Below are 15827 nucleotides of genomic sequence, written 5' to 3'. Positions count from 1 at the left end.
ATAATATGATCAAAGGAAGCTGTTTTACTCATCCTTCTATTGGGAAACAGTATCAAGAAGATGGAGAGAACATGGGTTCTGGAACTGTTAGAGATTATAGCAAAACATTTTATTGATTCTTATTTAGGGCTAGTGTCGGTACCATTCACTGGAGGCAAAGGTGTTCAATAGTGGGTAGGTAGAGGATTATAGTCCAGTGATGCAGGTGCACAACTCTTGGGAGATTGAACCTATTTTGTTTGGTTTGGTTTGGTATTGTGTTACTGCTACACAAAACTAGACGGCTGTGTCTCTATATTTTCTTAATATCAGCATGACTTGGCATGACAGCTTGACAACCTGTCCAGTGTGTACACATCATGGATGGATGGATGGATGGATTGATAACTTGGTATGACAATCTTAATTTCATGCTGAGATTGTTTGTTTTCATATGTGTATATATATACCATTAGTATATTATATACTAATGAATAATCTCAGCATGAAAATGAAGATTGAATGCATTCCTGTATGTCATAACAAGTTATCCATCCATCCACTAACCTGGGACTCCAGAAAAATAGAGAAATAGAGCCATGCAATTATATTTGTGCTTTCCACAGAACAGATCATAACCCTGGGCTTTCCCAGAGGGCCTCTCGTTCTTGTTACTGGAGGTATTCTCTCCTGGAAAAATAATTTCTTGAAAGTGTTTGCAATTTTCAAGCTTAAGATTTGCTACAGAGATAAAAAACATTTGTAGGGATGTCAGATGTTTTGTTTTCTCTAGGGGCCTATGCTGTTGTGCCTTCCTTCACAATACTGACTGTGTGTGTGTGTGTCCTGCCTTTACATCCTCTCATTCTCTCTTATTTGCTTGAGCTTTGATCAGCCTCCTTTCTGTGTTGGTGGGTATCCAGTGCCTCCATGCATATGAATTTATAGCAGCTACAGTAAGTCAGTGATGAGGTGATGATCAGTGAGAGGGGAAACCCCCAGCTGTAAGTGTTGTCAGGTTCTCCTTCAAAATCATCGAAATGTACTGCTCCTGTGTCTCCCAGCTGGTGATGAACAACACAAAGAAAGAAGTAGGGCTGAGGTCAGATGCTGAGTTTGTCACTATGGAAACGACCCTCAATCTGAACTGCAAGTCATTGTTGAGCCCTGATGTCTGATTTTGTTGTGAGGAAAACACATTTACCTTTTGATATGAGCTGTTGTTTTCCATCTGTGCAGTAGATGGTGCTGTTTAACGACTTGGTCATATCCAACCAATATTAGTTTAACACAAAACTTAAGTTGAAGGAGTTGTATAAATCAGCATAATATAGCCTCATCAGACATTACAAATGCAGGATTGAAGGCCATCCCATAGGGATCCCATAGAAGTCCTAACAAGAGTCTACATCCCCATAGACTGCAATTAAATATTTTACATTAATGTTACTGATGTTTTCTGAAGTAGTAACAGTTGTAATTCAGATTGTGATCACACAGAAATACTGATTTACACCTTTAGATGGTGTTAAGCCTGCACTTTGAGGAAGTTCCCTTACTATGATGAAATGAGGAAGGCCTTGTGCTAAGTGGTGAAGAAAAAAACAAACAAAACAAAACAACAACACTTATTCCTGCAAGAGCAAGACAGTGGTTAACTTGGACGATTCAGACTAAGATACCACCAGCCAGCAGCTTCCGGTGGAACAACACAACTCTTCACACCTTGTAAGCGCACAAATTATCATATTCATTATCTAAGAATATGGTAAAAACATTTTACTCTTCGCATTGGGTAGCGCCTTGATCAAGAGTTAGATGAATTTTACAGTTTTTTTTAAGTAAATCCAGAATGGAAATGAACATTTCATCTTGCACCACTGTGCTTATCTTTAGCAAATACTAAGGTTGGTTGTCAATAAAAACAAAAAATAGAGACTGTCTCTGCAAGGGTGGGCTTCATGCCTGAATTGTTGTCATTAGAGTTGTATGTTTACCATGACAATATTGGCAGGTGCTTTACTGTCTGTGCAGTTAATTGCATATTGACGGTAAATATATCAGACTCTGAGTGCTGTGTTTAATTTTATTAAGCAGGTCTGGGGTCATGTGTCTGTTCTAAGCGTGTATGTGTCCCTGTGACCACACCCCAGCCGTCCTGAAAGAAAGTGTGTACTTCAGCATGTTCCATTGACCACAGCAGTACTGCAAGCCTTTGCACATCCACAGTTCCAGAACGCCTAATAGAACAACAGACAAGGACTGCGCTGCAGCGGCCTCGTATCCCAGACCCTCCCCCATCCCCCAGCACCATCAACCCCTCCCCCTTTTCCCCTGACCCCCAAAAAATACTCCCATGTAGTTCAATGTGGAAGAGTCACGTGGCTTTTGGCCCAGCAGCTCAAGTGCATTTGTTCTGTGCTGATTGTTTTAAAGGATTTTGCCTCCATCAACAGAAAAGTGGAGGGGATAACTTTTTGGAATTCAGCCTAGGGCTTCCTCTTTGACGTTTCGCTCACTCCTGGCTTGCACTCTCTCTCACTCTTTCCCTGAGGGAAGGCTGATACTTAAGAGGGTTGATATATCCTGAGGAATTCAGGTAAGATGTTATTGGGTTCTTTTGTTAATGGCTGATGTCACTTAGGTGATAAGAGTGGGGCTGTAAAAATAACATAATGCATACCATGACAGGTGAACCGGTGGGTGTATGCACAGGTCACAGGTGGAGAAAGAGGGCACACACATTGTAATAGTGACAAGCTGTCAGGATTTTAGCTCAGATCATTCGCATTTGCATTCAATGCGAGGATTTTGAATAATTTTGTGTTTCTTTTGTTGTTGAATCCATTTTAATTTTCAAAGGATCGATTATTTTTATTTTACTGATACTGAGAGGTGTGAGCTTGACATACAGATGCAGATACATTTACAATATTCAGACTCTCCACCTAAGAGTGCGGATGATAATATAAGATAATATAATATTTGTTGCTCTAATATTTAGAGCACCTGACTGACTGATGTTTGAAATGTTCTGCTCTGAAATGCTGATTTTTCACATCACTCATACTCTGTGGCCACACTGAGGGACTGAACCTGTAAATATGGACCTATCCTCAAGGAGGAGGATTTTTGATTTTGAGCACAAGTTAAAACAGTGCAAGGAGGGAACAAAGCCTGGAAGGCTTGTACAAAGTTCCAGGAGGAGACACACAGTTTTTTTTAAGTCATTTTGTTAAAACTATGTTCAGTATTTCATTCTAGGCTTCGTTTATGTCAGCCATCAGTGTCTCTTGCAGCATTGTTAGTTGTGTGTGAGCTGAATGTCGTCTGCTCAGGCTTTTTTCTCATTTAGGTTTTGTATAGTTGGCCAAGAAAGTGTACACATTCGTGGCCTGTGCAGTAGCGAGTATAAAAAAATGCATGCTCAAACAAAGAGAGAGCACAGGTTGCTATGAGACGACTTATTGTGGTTGGTATGATCTCTGTCCACAGCAGCAGCTCTTACAACAAGCTTTGTTGTTTTAGCTAGCCGTGTGGTCAAGACAAATTGAAATGCACACACAGACCAGCTCTAATGTCCCCATGTGTCTTCAGGCATAGATAAATGAAGAGTGAGCAAATGTTGCTGTTAGCATAATGTAGGCCAGATATTAATGTCACAGTTACAGCTTAGGTCTTCACATGTTTTTGACTCTCCGCCCACTAACACAGGAAGGAGTAGGCCTTTGAGTGAATGTGAATGTATAAATTTAGCACTGTTTCTTATCAGTCATACAACCTAAATGGGAAGTAGAAATTAATGTCTTCCCGTCATCAGATACCTCGAGTACCGTAACACCAGTCACAGTTGAGTGACACCATGACATAACAAGGTTTTCTTGCCATCACATTACGCCTTCATGTCGTTCCTGTTTGCTTTGAATAAACATTCAAGAAAACAGAATGTAATGTCATTGCTGTGAGTTTACCACTGAGTTTTCATATGTTCTTTTTGCACAGCACATAAAGCCTTAACCACCGCCATAGTGTCACTCATGATGTACAGCTTCATGGGAGGGGGCCTGTTCTGTGCCATCGTGGGGAACATCTTGTTGGTGGTCTCCACAGCCACAGACTACTGGATGCAGTACCGTCTGTCTGGCAGCTTCGCCCACCAGGGCCTGTGGAGGTACTGCATGTCTGGCAAGTGCTACATGCAGACTGACAGCATTGGTAAGTGGATAAACATCCTCTGGGACCTTTAAAAAAACACACTTCCCCTGGGAACCTAATGTAGCAACACAATCCAGGACTACATCATTCAAAACAATGATAGTTTTTGAGGAACACTAACAAGAATTTCTAGGTGACTCTCATTAGACACAGGTGCCATGCTAGCAGAGAATAGCAACAGTAACATTGGTGGAGAAAATATGCATATCTTTCACTTAGCAGTAAGAAGCTATGTCATGCTAATGGATGTGTTAGGCCGTATTCAGGCACACTAATGCATTAATGCTAACATGGTCACAGTAAAATGCTAACATGCAGATTCTACCAAATAGCTCAAACTAGGCTGATAAATAGGTTCTTACCCATGGCTGTAACTATTAGACCTCAACATTTAACAGCACACTTTAACATTTTATTGTTCACAATTTATTGACCCCTGCACTGCTTCTGTTATTGTGTTGGATGTATTAGCAGGAAACTATTTCATTTTAATGTTCCAATGCATCAAAAATAATCATTAAAGAAAGTCCCAAATCTCAAAGTCCAAGAAAACACAATATGGTCACCAACCTGGTTGAGTGTGTTATCATGGTAAAAGCTGCTAATTAATGCAAAAACAAAAGTATAGAGCAGGATTATAGTGTGTGGTTAGTTTTGTAGGTATCTATCTACCCATAATCCAAAGAAACTGACAAAAATAAAAGAATGGACCTGATCGATGGTGGTGCCAGAAGAAAAATCAGGATATCACTGATGGTATTAGAATCCATGGAGGTCTGAAGCAAATTTTACAGCAATGGATCAAATAGTTGTTGGGCCAAAACCAAAAATCTCATGTCACCACAAGAGAAAACATCAGGAGTTACTGGTAATTACTTGAACAACTGCATTATACATAAAACCAGTATTTTACGTGTTGTTACGGCCCCAGCCCAGGCCGCAACAGTGTAAAAATGTACATTCAGTGATGCTACTACTGCTGCCAGATAAAAAAGTGTTGGTAATACATTTAGAGCTCTCTGAAACATACAAATCTGTGAGTTTGAGAATGAAACTGTCCATACCGGATGGATAAATCAACATTTTCATTATTTCATTATTATGCATATGTTCATTGTTTTTTTTGTTTCTCTTGTTTTACTCTTCCTCAGCCTACTGGAATGCTACTCGTGCTTTCATGATCCTCTCTGCCATGTCATGCTTTGCTGGCATCATTGCAGGAATCCTCTCCTTTGCCCACTTCTCAGCCTTTGAGAGGTTCAACCGCTCATTTGCTGCTGGGATCATGTTCTTTGTTTCAAGTGAGTCAATCAATAATTTAATCCACATGCCCGTGTGTAATGGATTTGCATATTATGAGTCTCTCATAAAGTTTCCAAGGCTCACTACTGAGACTGTACACACTGTAAAAGACATTCATTTTAATATGTATCTCTCTTTGCTTACACCAACAGCTCTCTTTGTTCTGCTTGCAATGGCCATTTACACTGGGGTGACAGTGAACTTCCTGGGAAAGCGTTTTGGTGACTGGCGCTTTTCTTGGTCCTACATACTAGGCTGGGTGGCACTACTCATGACCTTCTTTGCAGGTTTGTTCATAAAAAGGGAAGCTGGAGGAGTTAGTGTGTAGTTACTGTATCTTTATGAGTTTCACACCACATATGAATATTGCACAGTTAATGCAAACTAAAGAAAATAACTTCATTGTCATGAGAAACAACGAATGAAATCAAGAATTTTTCTTAAATTTTATTTACAATAATTCTTGAAAAGCTCAAGCAGTCTTAGCTTTGCACTCGTGAAATTATTGCCTGTATATTTTCAAACTTGTACATCATGAAGCTTTAAATATATCAGATATTGAGTCACTCCATCAGTGATATTGTACCAGGATGGATATTTTTATTGTTGTCTTTTTGTGTTAATTCATTGGAAATAAAAACATATAATTAAAAAAAAGAAGAAAAAAAGTAAAGATAACTCACAAAACTCTTGCTATTGAAAGAAAAAAATGTTAAAATGTTGTACTTTGCACTTTATAGCTGACTTGTGTTTTGTTTTGCAGGTATATTCTACATGTGTGCCTACAGAATGCATGAGTGCAGAAGAGTGGCTGGCCCTCGTTAAAGTAAACAGGAAATACTGGGTCCAGGGTGCAAAGGATCACAGTTTCCATTCAAAGACAGAGAACCTACTGTAAAGCAATACAATATAAAATTTTGCATATGCATAAAACATGTTTTGCCTTGGGGGGTTTTGTCATGAACATTGTTTGAGATGGAAAGCAGAACAATCTCTTTGAGCAGGATCAACAGGACAAGACAATAACACACACATGTAGCTACATAAACTTATGGCGCATTTCCACTAGCACGGTTCGGCTCGGTACGGCACGGCACGGCACGGCACGGCTCGGCTCGGTTTGGTTGTGTTTCCATTACAACTGAGTATCACTAGTACCGCCGTGACGTCATTTACACGTCGCCGAGCAACGCTCTAAACTCTGTATATAACTTTAGCAACATTTGAAACATTTTCAGGCGAGAAAGTAGTCGTTTAGATCCCCAACGTGTTGAAAATCTGACAAAATACCAGCTGTTTACAATTTTGTTTCAACGAAGTCGGCGTTACTAAAGCTAGCCGTAGTGAGCAACGCACTTCCGGTTATTTTCACAAAATAAAATACCCGTTGCCTTTTATCATAAGGAAAGCCATTACGATAGAATTGGTGCTTTTACTTTGAAAACAGGAAGTGAACCTACCCTCGCTGTAGCTAGCTTTAAACCGCCGTTTTGACTGCTCTCGTCCCGTTAACGGCATTTAACCGTTCAATATGCCTTACCGGAGAGTCTTGCCAGCTCTGAGATCGGCCTGGTTCATTGTAAAACATTTATTTATTGATGTAAATGTGGTGTTTTCTGTGCGTACAGACCCCAAGGCAGTGCTGCTCTTCTGTCTAACCACAAACAAACTTCTGCTACAGCCACAATTGTTAGATTTCATCAATGAGACCAACATTTAAGAGTTTAACCAGCCGGTGGTAAACCTCTAAAAGCCATCGGGGAAGTTAATTAGCGGTCTGTTCTCCTCGGGGTGACGGTGGTAGGCTGGCCGGCGGAGCACGTCAGGAGCCGGGCTGCTGCCTCTGTGATGTCGCGGTCGCTGCTCGGACCTGGAGCTTCACACTCGAAAAACATCGGGGCAAACTTCTAAACAGCCGTCGTTTGGATAAACTAACCGCACATGGGGATCTAAACAGTTACTTTCTCGCATGAAAAAATATTAAAACTTAATAAAGTCACGTAATAACAGAGCCAGTCTCAATATTAGAAATTCTCTGGTAATAACAGGCTTCAGCAGGAACATTTCTGTTGTCGGTCGTCGCTTCCAGTGACGACACTCATCGGCCAATCAGTGGAAGGCAGTCGGCTGACGTCACGTTTTAGTAACGCTTCGGCTCGCTTGGAACCAGGGCTGAGGTGATACCAAAAATGTACCCGGTTGCAGGTACTGCGTGCTAGTGGAAACACGCAATAGCGCGCCGAGCCGTGCCGTACCGAGCCGAACCGTGCTAGTGGAAATGCGCCATTAGACAACAAGATATTTTGAGGGTGTTCGACAATGCTTTATAAAAACAAAATATAAAATGCCATAGTTCAAGTTGTAACAATTGTTAAATAAATGAATGTCTGCAATATAAAACACAATATTAACAAAAAAGCTGGACATGTAGATAATATAGCATTAAATGTGTATTAGCCAATTAGCCAGAGCTTGTGCCCTGCTTCTGTAATCCTGGAGAACGCTTCCCGAAAATAGACTTGTCACCAGTGCAGCGGAAGGTGGAGGAGGCGAAGTAGAAGATGATGGGGTCAATGCAGGTGTTGAAGGTGCTAAGTAACAATGTATAGTACCTCCATTTTGGGCTAACACCCTTTAAGTAACCGACTACATGAGAGAAATTGTATGGCATCACACAGATGAGAAACACAGCTAGAGTCCCTAAGGCCATCCCAATGGCCTTCTGCTTCTGCATCACAGATATCCTTGGACGACTGTATAAAATCAATATGCAGCGCATGTAGCAGTAAATACAAATCAGAAGAGGTAAAAGGCAAAGTACAAAGAAAAACTCCAAACGCACAGGGAGGAGGATGCTCAGCTGCTCCTTGCTGAAGTCCTCATAACAGACACTGGAGTTGTTCTTGGACAGGGATGGGTGGTGCTGGGCGATGAAAACAATGGAGCAGTGTCCCGCAGAGATAAACCAAATAACAGCACTGATCACTATTGCATATACAGGTTTGTGCAGCTGATGGTAGGTGATGGGGTAAGCTACTGCAATGTAGCGAACCACACTGACTGCCATGAGCAACAAGGAGCTGGTGTAGATTGTGGAGAAGAAGGTGAAGGAGGTGATGGAGCACAGAAAACTGGGCAGATTCCACTCCATGCCTGATGCTGCTTCATACATCTTGAGAGGAAGGATGATCAAGAAGAGCAGGTCAGAGACGGTCAGATTGAGAAGCAAGATGTCTGTTGGGAGAGGCTTGGAGCGGATCTTGACACTGAAGGCGTAGAGAGCGAGAAGGTTGGCCGGCAGGCCTATCAGAAAGGAAATGATGTAAACTGAGAGAATGACCTCACTCTTCACCATTTGGTCCATGACTAACCTAAAGAAAAAAAGGGAACAAACGACTGTTCAAAAATGACAGACTTGATAGATGTGTGAAATCTGTAGCTATACATGGTAGTCCAAATAACAAATGGAGCTTGTTTCAGAGATTATGAGACAATTTTAATGTATTTAATTTTTACAGTGTGCCATCTTCATTTACTCTTCACCAGTAACACATATACTGAAATTTACACATCTCAGCAATTTCTCAATTGTTTCCCTTTACTATGACACCAAAAGTATTCAAATAGACCTTGTGGTTGCAGAGATATACTCATTGTATTATGCATATGCAATTTTCGAGAAAATATCACGTTAAACATTTGAACAACTGCACCATCATAAAGTTAGCCTCAGCATCAAAAATATAGTCAGATCTGCCATTAATCACAAAGTAAATGAAAGGTATTAAATGACTGCCACTGCTCATATTTGTTTTTAATAAACACACACATGGTTGCTGTATGTAAAATACTACATAACTATCACTTTCTATGAGGATGGGTTAAAAGTTGAAAAGTAAAAAGAAAAAATGGCTTTTCATGATTCTGATCACAGACCTGAGCCACAACACAAAGATCAGATTCCAAAAATGATGTGCAAGGTTAGGATTAATAAACATAATCATATTTACTTACCAAGCGGTAGACGGTCTCAAAAAATGTCACAGCTTCAAAAAAACATACAGATCTGTTTTTTACCTAGCTGGTCCTTTCATAAGAGGAACAGTTTTTGACCTGTGTTCACCGATGAGCTGATATAAAATGTTTTAAGCCGGAAACAAAGAGTCATACTCGAGTTGTGACACACTCTGACACACTGAACCTATTCCACACTGACAGATAAGCTGAGTGGGTTAATATTAACTAAAATGCAAAACTGCAGCCGGTGTTGACTTTTATGTTTGTTGTGTTAATGAAGGACCTCCTCCTCACAATATCAACAAAATCTTACATATACAAATCATCTTTCTGTATAGACAAGCAAATTAATCCAACATTTTATGAGTTAAGTTTCAGCATGGCTTCATTACGATTAAATAATTTGAGATAAGACATGAGGTTCCAGCAACAGAACAGAGAACAGCCACAATACTATGATAGCCCGTATGTTGTCTGCTGCAGTCTTATTTCCTTCCTGTCAGCACTATTTTCATTAACATCAGTTATCACTGCATCAGGAAATAAAGCCTCTGTCCTACTTAAAGTTGACAAAGGCACAAACCTGTAACTCAAGGTCTTTTGTAAAACTCAAGTCACTATAAATTTTTTATAGCCATGTTAAAGTCAGCAATGATTTTTATTTAAGCTTTGCACATCGATGGTTACTAAAGCAGCCTACCGTGTGAGCGCAGCAACAGATGACCTCTGATCAGCAGTTTAGATATATATCCATAGGGCAATCCACTCCCTGTGGAAAGTCAAAAGCACCGTTTTAACATTTCTGAATGCTTGAGCAATAAACACAATTACAATAAAACAGTACACTTTAGGGAGACTAAAGAATCGAGAGGAAAGGGATATTCTAAAATTTAAAATAAAAAAATCTTGCCTGAAAAAAACAAACACTTGCCTCTCAGGGGTAGTTTTGACAGATGGAAAAACAACAAGTCACGTGCACTGCACCTTTGCGGGGGGTTGTATTCCCTCTCTTTGGCGGGCTGGCTCATTATTAGCATGCTGTTGAGCTCTGGTTCTTCGCATGTCTTCCACGACATCATTGTCGTAAACACAGTCAAGGCTTTCTATTTCAGGATTCCTCTCCGATCCACATGGACTTGATTGAATCTCTTCAGCTTGCTGCCTAATGGGAAGAGAGAGGGAGGCTGATCAAGGTTTGCTGAGGTTTCCCCAGTATCATATTAACACATAAAGCCAGGTATGTTACGATACTTGACATTTGAATTAGTTTTTACTCCTTCTCCGTGTGTCTCCTCCCTCTCCATGTCTGTCTGTTATGTGGGTGTGTGTGTGTGTATCATGGGTGTGGTTTTCCTATTCTAGCAACTGGCGTCTCTAGTTCTCTGGCTCACCCTCCCGTCCGTGGCACATAGTTCAGCTTGCTATCATGGTAGAAACCTTCCCACTCAGTATTTACTGGAGTAATTTCTTGTGTTTTGCCTCTCCTGTGCTTCACCACGGTCAGACCAGTCATCTCAACCCTCCCTCAAACAGCCAGCCTGACCCTACCCTCGCCCTTGTCCATCCATCAAAGCCCTTTGACAGCTTGTCAACTCAACCTGGGTCCTGTGCTTAAGTCTACCTCACAATCTCAAAGTATTTATTCTAAGACTGACAATAAAAATGTTGTCTATACCTTTGAAAACTGTTGTATCTTTGATCCTCTTGGACAGCATCCGGAGAAGACATCTGTAGCCTTCAAAAAGATACAAAAATAGGCTCTAAATTCAACAGTTCTTCAAAATCAATCCATCAAACTTAAAAAAAAGTTCCAGGTACCTTGGTAGGATACCTGTGTTGCAAATACCGTCTGGCAATGGCCTGCGGGTGAATATAATGACAAGATTAATGATAACAGTAAAAACATAATCTTTGAGAATGAGCAGTCTACCAACCTGTTTCTGAAATATTTTCTGTAAATGAACACTGCACATCCAAACAGCACGGCAGCTCCAAGGACCATCAAAATTGAGAGCCAACTGAGTGACGAGGCTGTAAAAAGAAAGTAGCTTCATTAGAATGATAAGTAAATATGCACATACACACATACACGAAACAACAAACAACAGTTATTCATCCATAGTAGCCTATGATTTACAGTACATGAGAAGTTACCTATATGCAGTTGTTTCGTGTCATTGCCTAGTGAGTTCCAGGCTGTACACGTTACATTAGTCTGGACTTCACCTGGGCCACTAATTTCCTCAGAGCCTACATCTGTTGTATTTGTGGGGACAACTCTGAACGAGGATGGGAAACTGTTATTTCCATTAATGATCCAGTTTATAGAGGCTTTTGGGGATGCCTCAGCTTGACAAATACAGTGCAGAACCTTCCCGTTCAGGTGGCAGGAGGACTCAGGCAGGATTACTGGAACATCTGTAAAGAAAAAACGTTGCCATTTTCCAAGTGATCAAAGTAAGATTGGTTCTGAATATACAGCAGAACTTACCTAATTCAATTATAAATTGTCATTAAGTTAAAGTAAATGGTCTGTATTTATATAGCGCTTTTACTACCTGAAACGATACCCAAAGCACTTTACAATACACATCGCATTCACCCATTCACACACACATGGCGGAAGCTGCCATGCAAGGCGCGAACCACGACCCATCAGGAGCAAGGTGGGTAAAGGTGTCTTGCCCAAGACACTACGGCAGCAACCAGGACAGAGTGGGATTCGACCCGCTCTACCACCTGAGCCACTGCCGCCATTTACCATTCACAGTTAAAGAACAAACAAACAATAACCACAAATTTTCCGTCTTATGAACAATACATTCCCCTAATTTGTGTCTATGAGAAGACCTACCATAACATCCCTAAATTTAACACTGCTTCACTAAGTTGTTCCCTTGTCCTCTGCTAGCTAGCTAACTTTTGGCAACTTTTGGCCTGAGGTGGGACATCAACTTTTTCCTGGCACTCCAGCAGCTTTTTCAGTGGTAAGTAAAGCTGATTTCTTTTTGTAGCCTAAACAATTGTTATCATACCTAACAACTGTCAATCTTACATTTGTAGAAGTATCCATGATTCGTAATATCTGGTGGAAGCTTAAATAAAAGTAGGCTACAAAAATGTGTCATCATACCACTTGGTTTTCTTCAGTAGGTGGTCTGAGGGGGATTGTGTAATTTCAATGAAAACATTCTGAACAGCATGAGATAGGTTGGATAATAATTGTCCTCCTTTGTCAGCTACTGTTTGTCTTATCTGGATCCCCCTTTTTTTTAACCTATTGGCTGAACTTAACTACTCATTAGTGTGCAGAAATATTTGGGTAAAGTCTTTGCAACTGTGGGTCTTTGGGCTTTGGCCCAATTCTGACATGTAATGTTACTGTTTATTGTTGATTAATTGTTTGATGTTTTTTAGTTGCTGCTGTTAGTGTTATTAATGTTATGGCACATCATCTGCATTTGGCTAAAATGAGAGGATTTTTTTTTCCAAACAAGGTTGCAATCGGCAGCTTAAATGAATGAATGAAGTGTAGGCCTACATCAGGTACAGTGAAGATGGAGAAAATATAGATTTTTTTTACACTGAACATTCAGATCCAACCAGTCAGACTGCCCCACTCCAATGCTATTGTGAACAATGCAGGACAGAGAGGTCTCTCGTGTAATGTTGCTGAAGAACATTTTTCTCTCAGTGGAGTTCATTTCGTTGACCTGACCCATCTGTCTCTTCAGCCATGTGTACATGTTTGGTTGTGGGTTAGAATTAGCAGCACACTCCATGACAACGCTGCCTCCCTCCATCACTGTTTCTTCTCCCGGAGTCAGAGTCACAGTCACTGGTTTATCTGTGGATAAAGAAAATCAAAACACTTACTGTAACATGGTATGACAGTTCACTGCTGTCATAGACAAGTAAATGTAGTTTTTAAATTTACTCTCGGAACAGGCCAACTGCAACACTTACACAAAATGTTGAGTGTTTTTTGTTCACTTTCTGTGCTGAAGGTTGTGAAATGTGCAGAACATCTAATTTTGCTGTTATACATTTCATACGTTGCACGTCCAAGCATCATCTCTGTGTGTAACCAACCATCTTGGACCCTCTGGTTGGAAGAATCATTTCTGGAGAATCTGTCCTTACTGGTTATGGTCCAATGAATTGGTGGAGGTGACAAAGGGCAGGAGTGACTTATGCTACAGTTGGCATGGAAAAACTCCCCATCCACTATTTGCTTTGGGATGGAGATTATGGGAGTGTGTCTCTCTGGAAGTCAAAAGAAAGTGATCAGTTATTAATTATTGATTTTAACAGTGTATGATATGTACAATACAAATCTATAGATATGATGCTAAATTAGATCTGGATTTTCTCTTTAGGTTAAGCACTAGTTTGAGTAAAGTGCAGGTTGAGTGAGCAGTGTGTAGTAAGTGTAATTTTGGAGAATTCCGCGTCTAGTCTGTTTTGGTTCTTCTAACATGGCAAATATAGAAAATGTAAAGAATAAAAAATTATTTGATAACTTCATGAGTTAGATTTTTTCCTTTTCAGTTTTGCAGTTCTGACCACAGCTGTTAAACTTGTTGCAAGTTTAAATATGGCTTGTGTTGTCTATCATGTAATATTTTCCACATACAGTATTAGCCTCAGATGTACCCACTGAAAATTTGATACGATATTAGTTGTTAATTCCAAACATTAATGTAGGCTACATGTGCACAAATCTGAGGCAGAAATAATATTTTGTGTATTGGTATCTTGTGCATCTAATTTAGTTTATTATTCAGTATTGACCGGTACATAAGTCAGTTCATATAATCTATTAACACACAGTCAGGCCACAATTCTCCACTGCAAACCGAGTTATTTTAATTTCACATGCAAGATGTCTTCAAATAACTATTTACTTACCAACAACAATAGTTACTGTTTGATCATAGAATCTCTGCTTTGTTAATTCTGGGTAGATCCAAACATAAACTTGCACGTTGTTGTCATCCCGTCTCACATTTTTGATCATCAGGGTACAGTTTCCATCTGCAGCATTACCCGGCACTGAAGTGCGTCCTTTGAACTGTTGTTCAGCTGTATCTGGGTAAAGTTGGTCATACACCACAGGGTAAGCTGTTTTATGGTACTTGTACCAGGTGACGCGAGTATGAGATTGTGTCTGACATGGCACCACAACACAGCTCCCCTCCACTGCAGTAACTGTTTTGGGTACACTGATGATCCAGCTTTTCACCTGCTGTAGAGCTGTGATGGCTTTGAGGGGCGAGAAGAGGAGGAAGTCGTATTATAGAACACCACCAGGGTCAGCTGTGGTTATTTAATTTTCTGAGGCCATATTTGGAGAAGTGAAATATGAGACACATGCATAGACATTTGTGACTGTGAAAGCCAATTGACCACAAAGCAGAATTTCAGAACAGAGTCACTCATGTTGCTTACATGATGAAAAAAAGAAAGAGAAGGGAACTAAACAGTTGTGACCTTATGCCAATGATAATGATAATGACTTGTCAGTTTTCCTCACAAATATGCATACAACTTATAAGACAATGTACATCAACCCCTTTCTTATAACACAGATCCACTACATTGCCTATAGTAATAAAAATGAACTAGAAAAATGCAGCAAATGATTTCAAATGTTTTTTATTTCTTGATGAAATACTGTACATTGGCATTGCTACAACAGTGTATAGCTTTCTGGGTAAGTCACAAAAAATAACGAGATTAAAAGCTATTACATTTCTTTTGCTTGCTAAAGTTGTTCTCTCTGCCTCACACTACATCACCAGAAGCGTAAAAAAATCTTTAAAATAAAAATACTTTGCCATGAGTATGTAAATGTAACCCTCTGAATTTAAGAGTAACCTCATTAAATGGTCTCAGAAGGTTATCATAAAGCTCATCGGATGACACTAATTACTGAAACAAAAGCACATTGTTGTTATTTTTAATACTTTAGTACAAACAGAAAACAAAAGGCAAAGAGGAAGCTCAACATTACCAGTAAATAAGCTCAGCAGTCTGAGTAGATGAACAGTCCCCATGAAGAGAGTCACTGCACCGTTCAGTAAGTCACGTCTTACTTTCTGAAACACAGCAGCTGTAACAATGTGTTTAAGGGTCAGACTGTCATGTTTTTGTATCGCACCATTTCTACACATTACCGTGCCATTTTACACTGTGGCACAGTGACAGTGATGAAAATGCTTATTTCAGTGCAATAAAAGTATTTGTATTCTATACAAGCACAGCCCAACAAGAGAAACAAAAGTAAGTAATGTGACAGTCATTTTGAGAAT

General features: G+C 40.0%; 3 protein-coding genes across 4 annotated transcripts; 1 reads left to right on the top strand and 2 right to left on the bottom strand.

Moving 5' to 3' along the window:
* The first annotated feature begins 4013 nt into the window (after positions 1–4013).
* Positions 4014–6502, top strand: lim2.5 (lens intrinsic membrane protein 2.5). The gene is made up of 4 exons (XM_083988968.1): positions 4014–4194; positions 5346–5495; positions 5649–5783; positions 6260–6502. The coding sequence occupies exons 1-4, from the start codon at positions 4017–4019 to the stop codon at positions 6319–6321; spliced, it is 525 nt and encodes a 174-aa protein (XP_083845094.1). The 5' UTR covers positions 4014–4016; the 3' UTR covers positions 6322–6502.
* A 1455-nt stretch (positions 6503–7957) lies between these two features.
* On the bottom strand, positions 7958–8860 carry LOC310999209 (free fatty acid receptor 3-like; the record flags this gene model as incomplete). The annotated part of the gene is made up of 1 exon (XM_083989533.1): positions 7958–8860. The coding sequence occupies one exon, from the start codon at positions 8858–8860 to the stop codon at positions 7958–7960; it is 903 nt and encodes a 300-aa protein (XP_083845659.1).
* Positions 8710–15574, bottom strand: LOC310999256 (B-cell receptor CD22-like). 2 transcript variants are annotated; one of them, XM_083989587.1, is made up of 11 exons: positions 15530–15574; positions 14425–14778; positions 13480–13779; positions 13097–13360; positions 11668–11931; positions 11448–11544; positions 11332–11373; positions 11189–11248; positions 10498–10675; positions 10214–10282; positions 8710–8799 (listed from the first exon to the last, which is right to left on the bottom strand). In XM_083989587.1, exons 1-10 carry the CDS (start codon positions 15570–15572, stop codon positions 10244–10246), a joined length of 1641 nt encoding a protein of 546 aa, XP_083845713.1. In that variant the 5' UTR covers positions 15573–15574; the 3' UTR covers positions 8710–8799; positions 10214–10243. The 2 variants fall into 2 exon arrangements, with proteins under 2 accessions (XP_083845713.1, XP_083845712.1); XM_083989586.1 differs by having other exon boundaries at positions 8753–8867.
* Positions 15575–15827: the final 253 nt, after the last annotated feature.

The sequence above is a fragment of the Trachurus trachurus genome (genome assembly GCF_905171665.1).
Source record: "Trachurus trachurus genome assembly, chromosome: 16".
Lineage (NCBI taxonomy): Eukaryota > Metazoa > Chordata > Actinopteri > Carangiformes > Carangidae > Trachurus > Trachurus trachurus.
The sequence above is the reverse complement of the archived record's forward strand: the minus strand, read 5'-3'. Positions and strand labels throughout refer to the sequence as shown.

What these genes read in the sequence shown, in the direction of transcription:
- LOC310999256 (XM_083989587.1), bottom strand. Translation starts at nt 15,572, where the DNA reads ATGGGGACTGTTCATCTACTCAGACTGCTGAGCTTATTTACTG. An exon ending in AACAGTAACTATTGTTGTTG is followed by an intron (nt 13,780 to 14,424) that starts GTAAGTAAATAG and finishes TTTGACTTCCAG; the next exon opens with AGAGACACACTCCCATAATC. An exon ending in AGAAAATATTTCAGAAACAG is followed by an intron (nt 11,374 to 11,447) that starts GTTGGTAGACTG and finishes ATTCACCCGCAG; the next exon opens with GCCATTGCCAGACGGTATTT.
- lim2.5 (XM_083988968.1), top strand. Translation starts at nt 4,017, where the DNA reads ATGATGTACAGCTTCATGGGAGGGGGCCTGTTCTGTGCCATCGTGGGG. An exon ending in GATCATGTTCTTTGTTTCAA is followed by an intron (nt 5,496 to 5,648) that starts GTGAGTCAATCA and finishes TTACACCAACAG; the next exon opens with CTCTCTTTGTTCTGCTTGCA. An exon ending in ACTCATGACCTTCTTTGCAG is followed by an intron (nt 5,784 to 6,259) that starts GTTTGTTCATAA and finishes TTTGTTTTGCAG; the next exon opens with GTATATTCTACATGTGTGCC.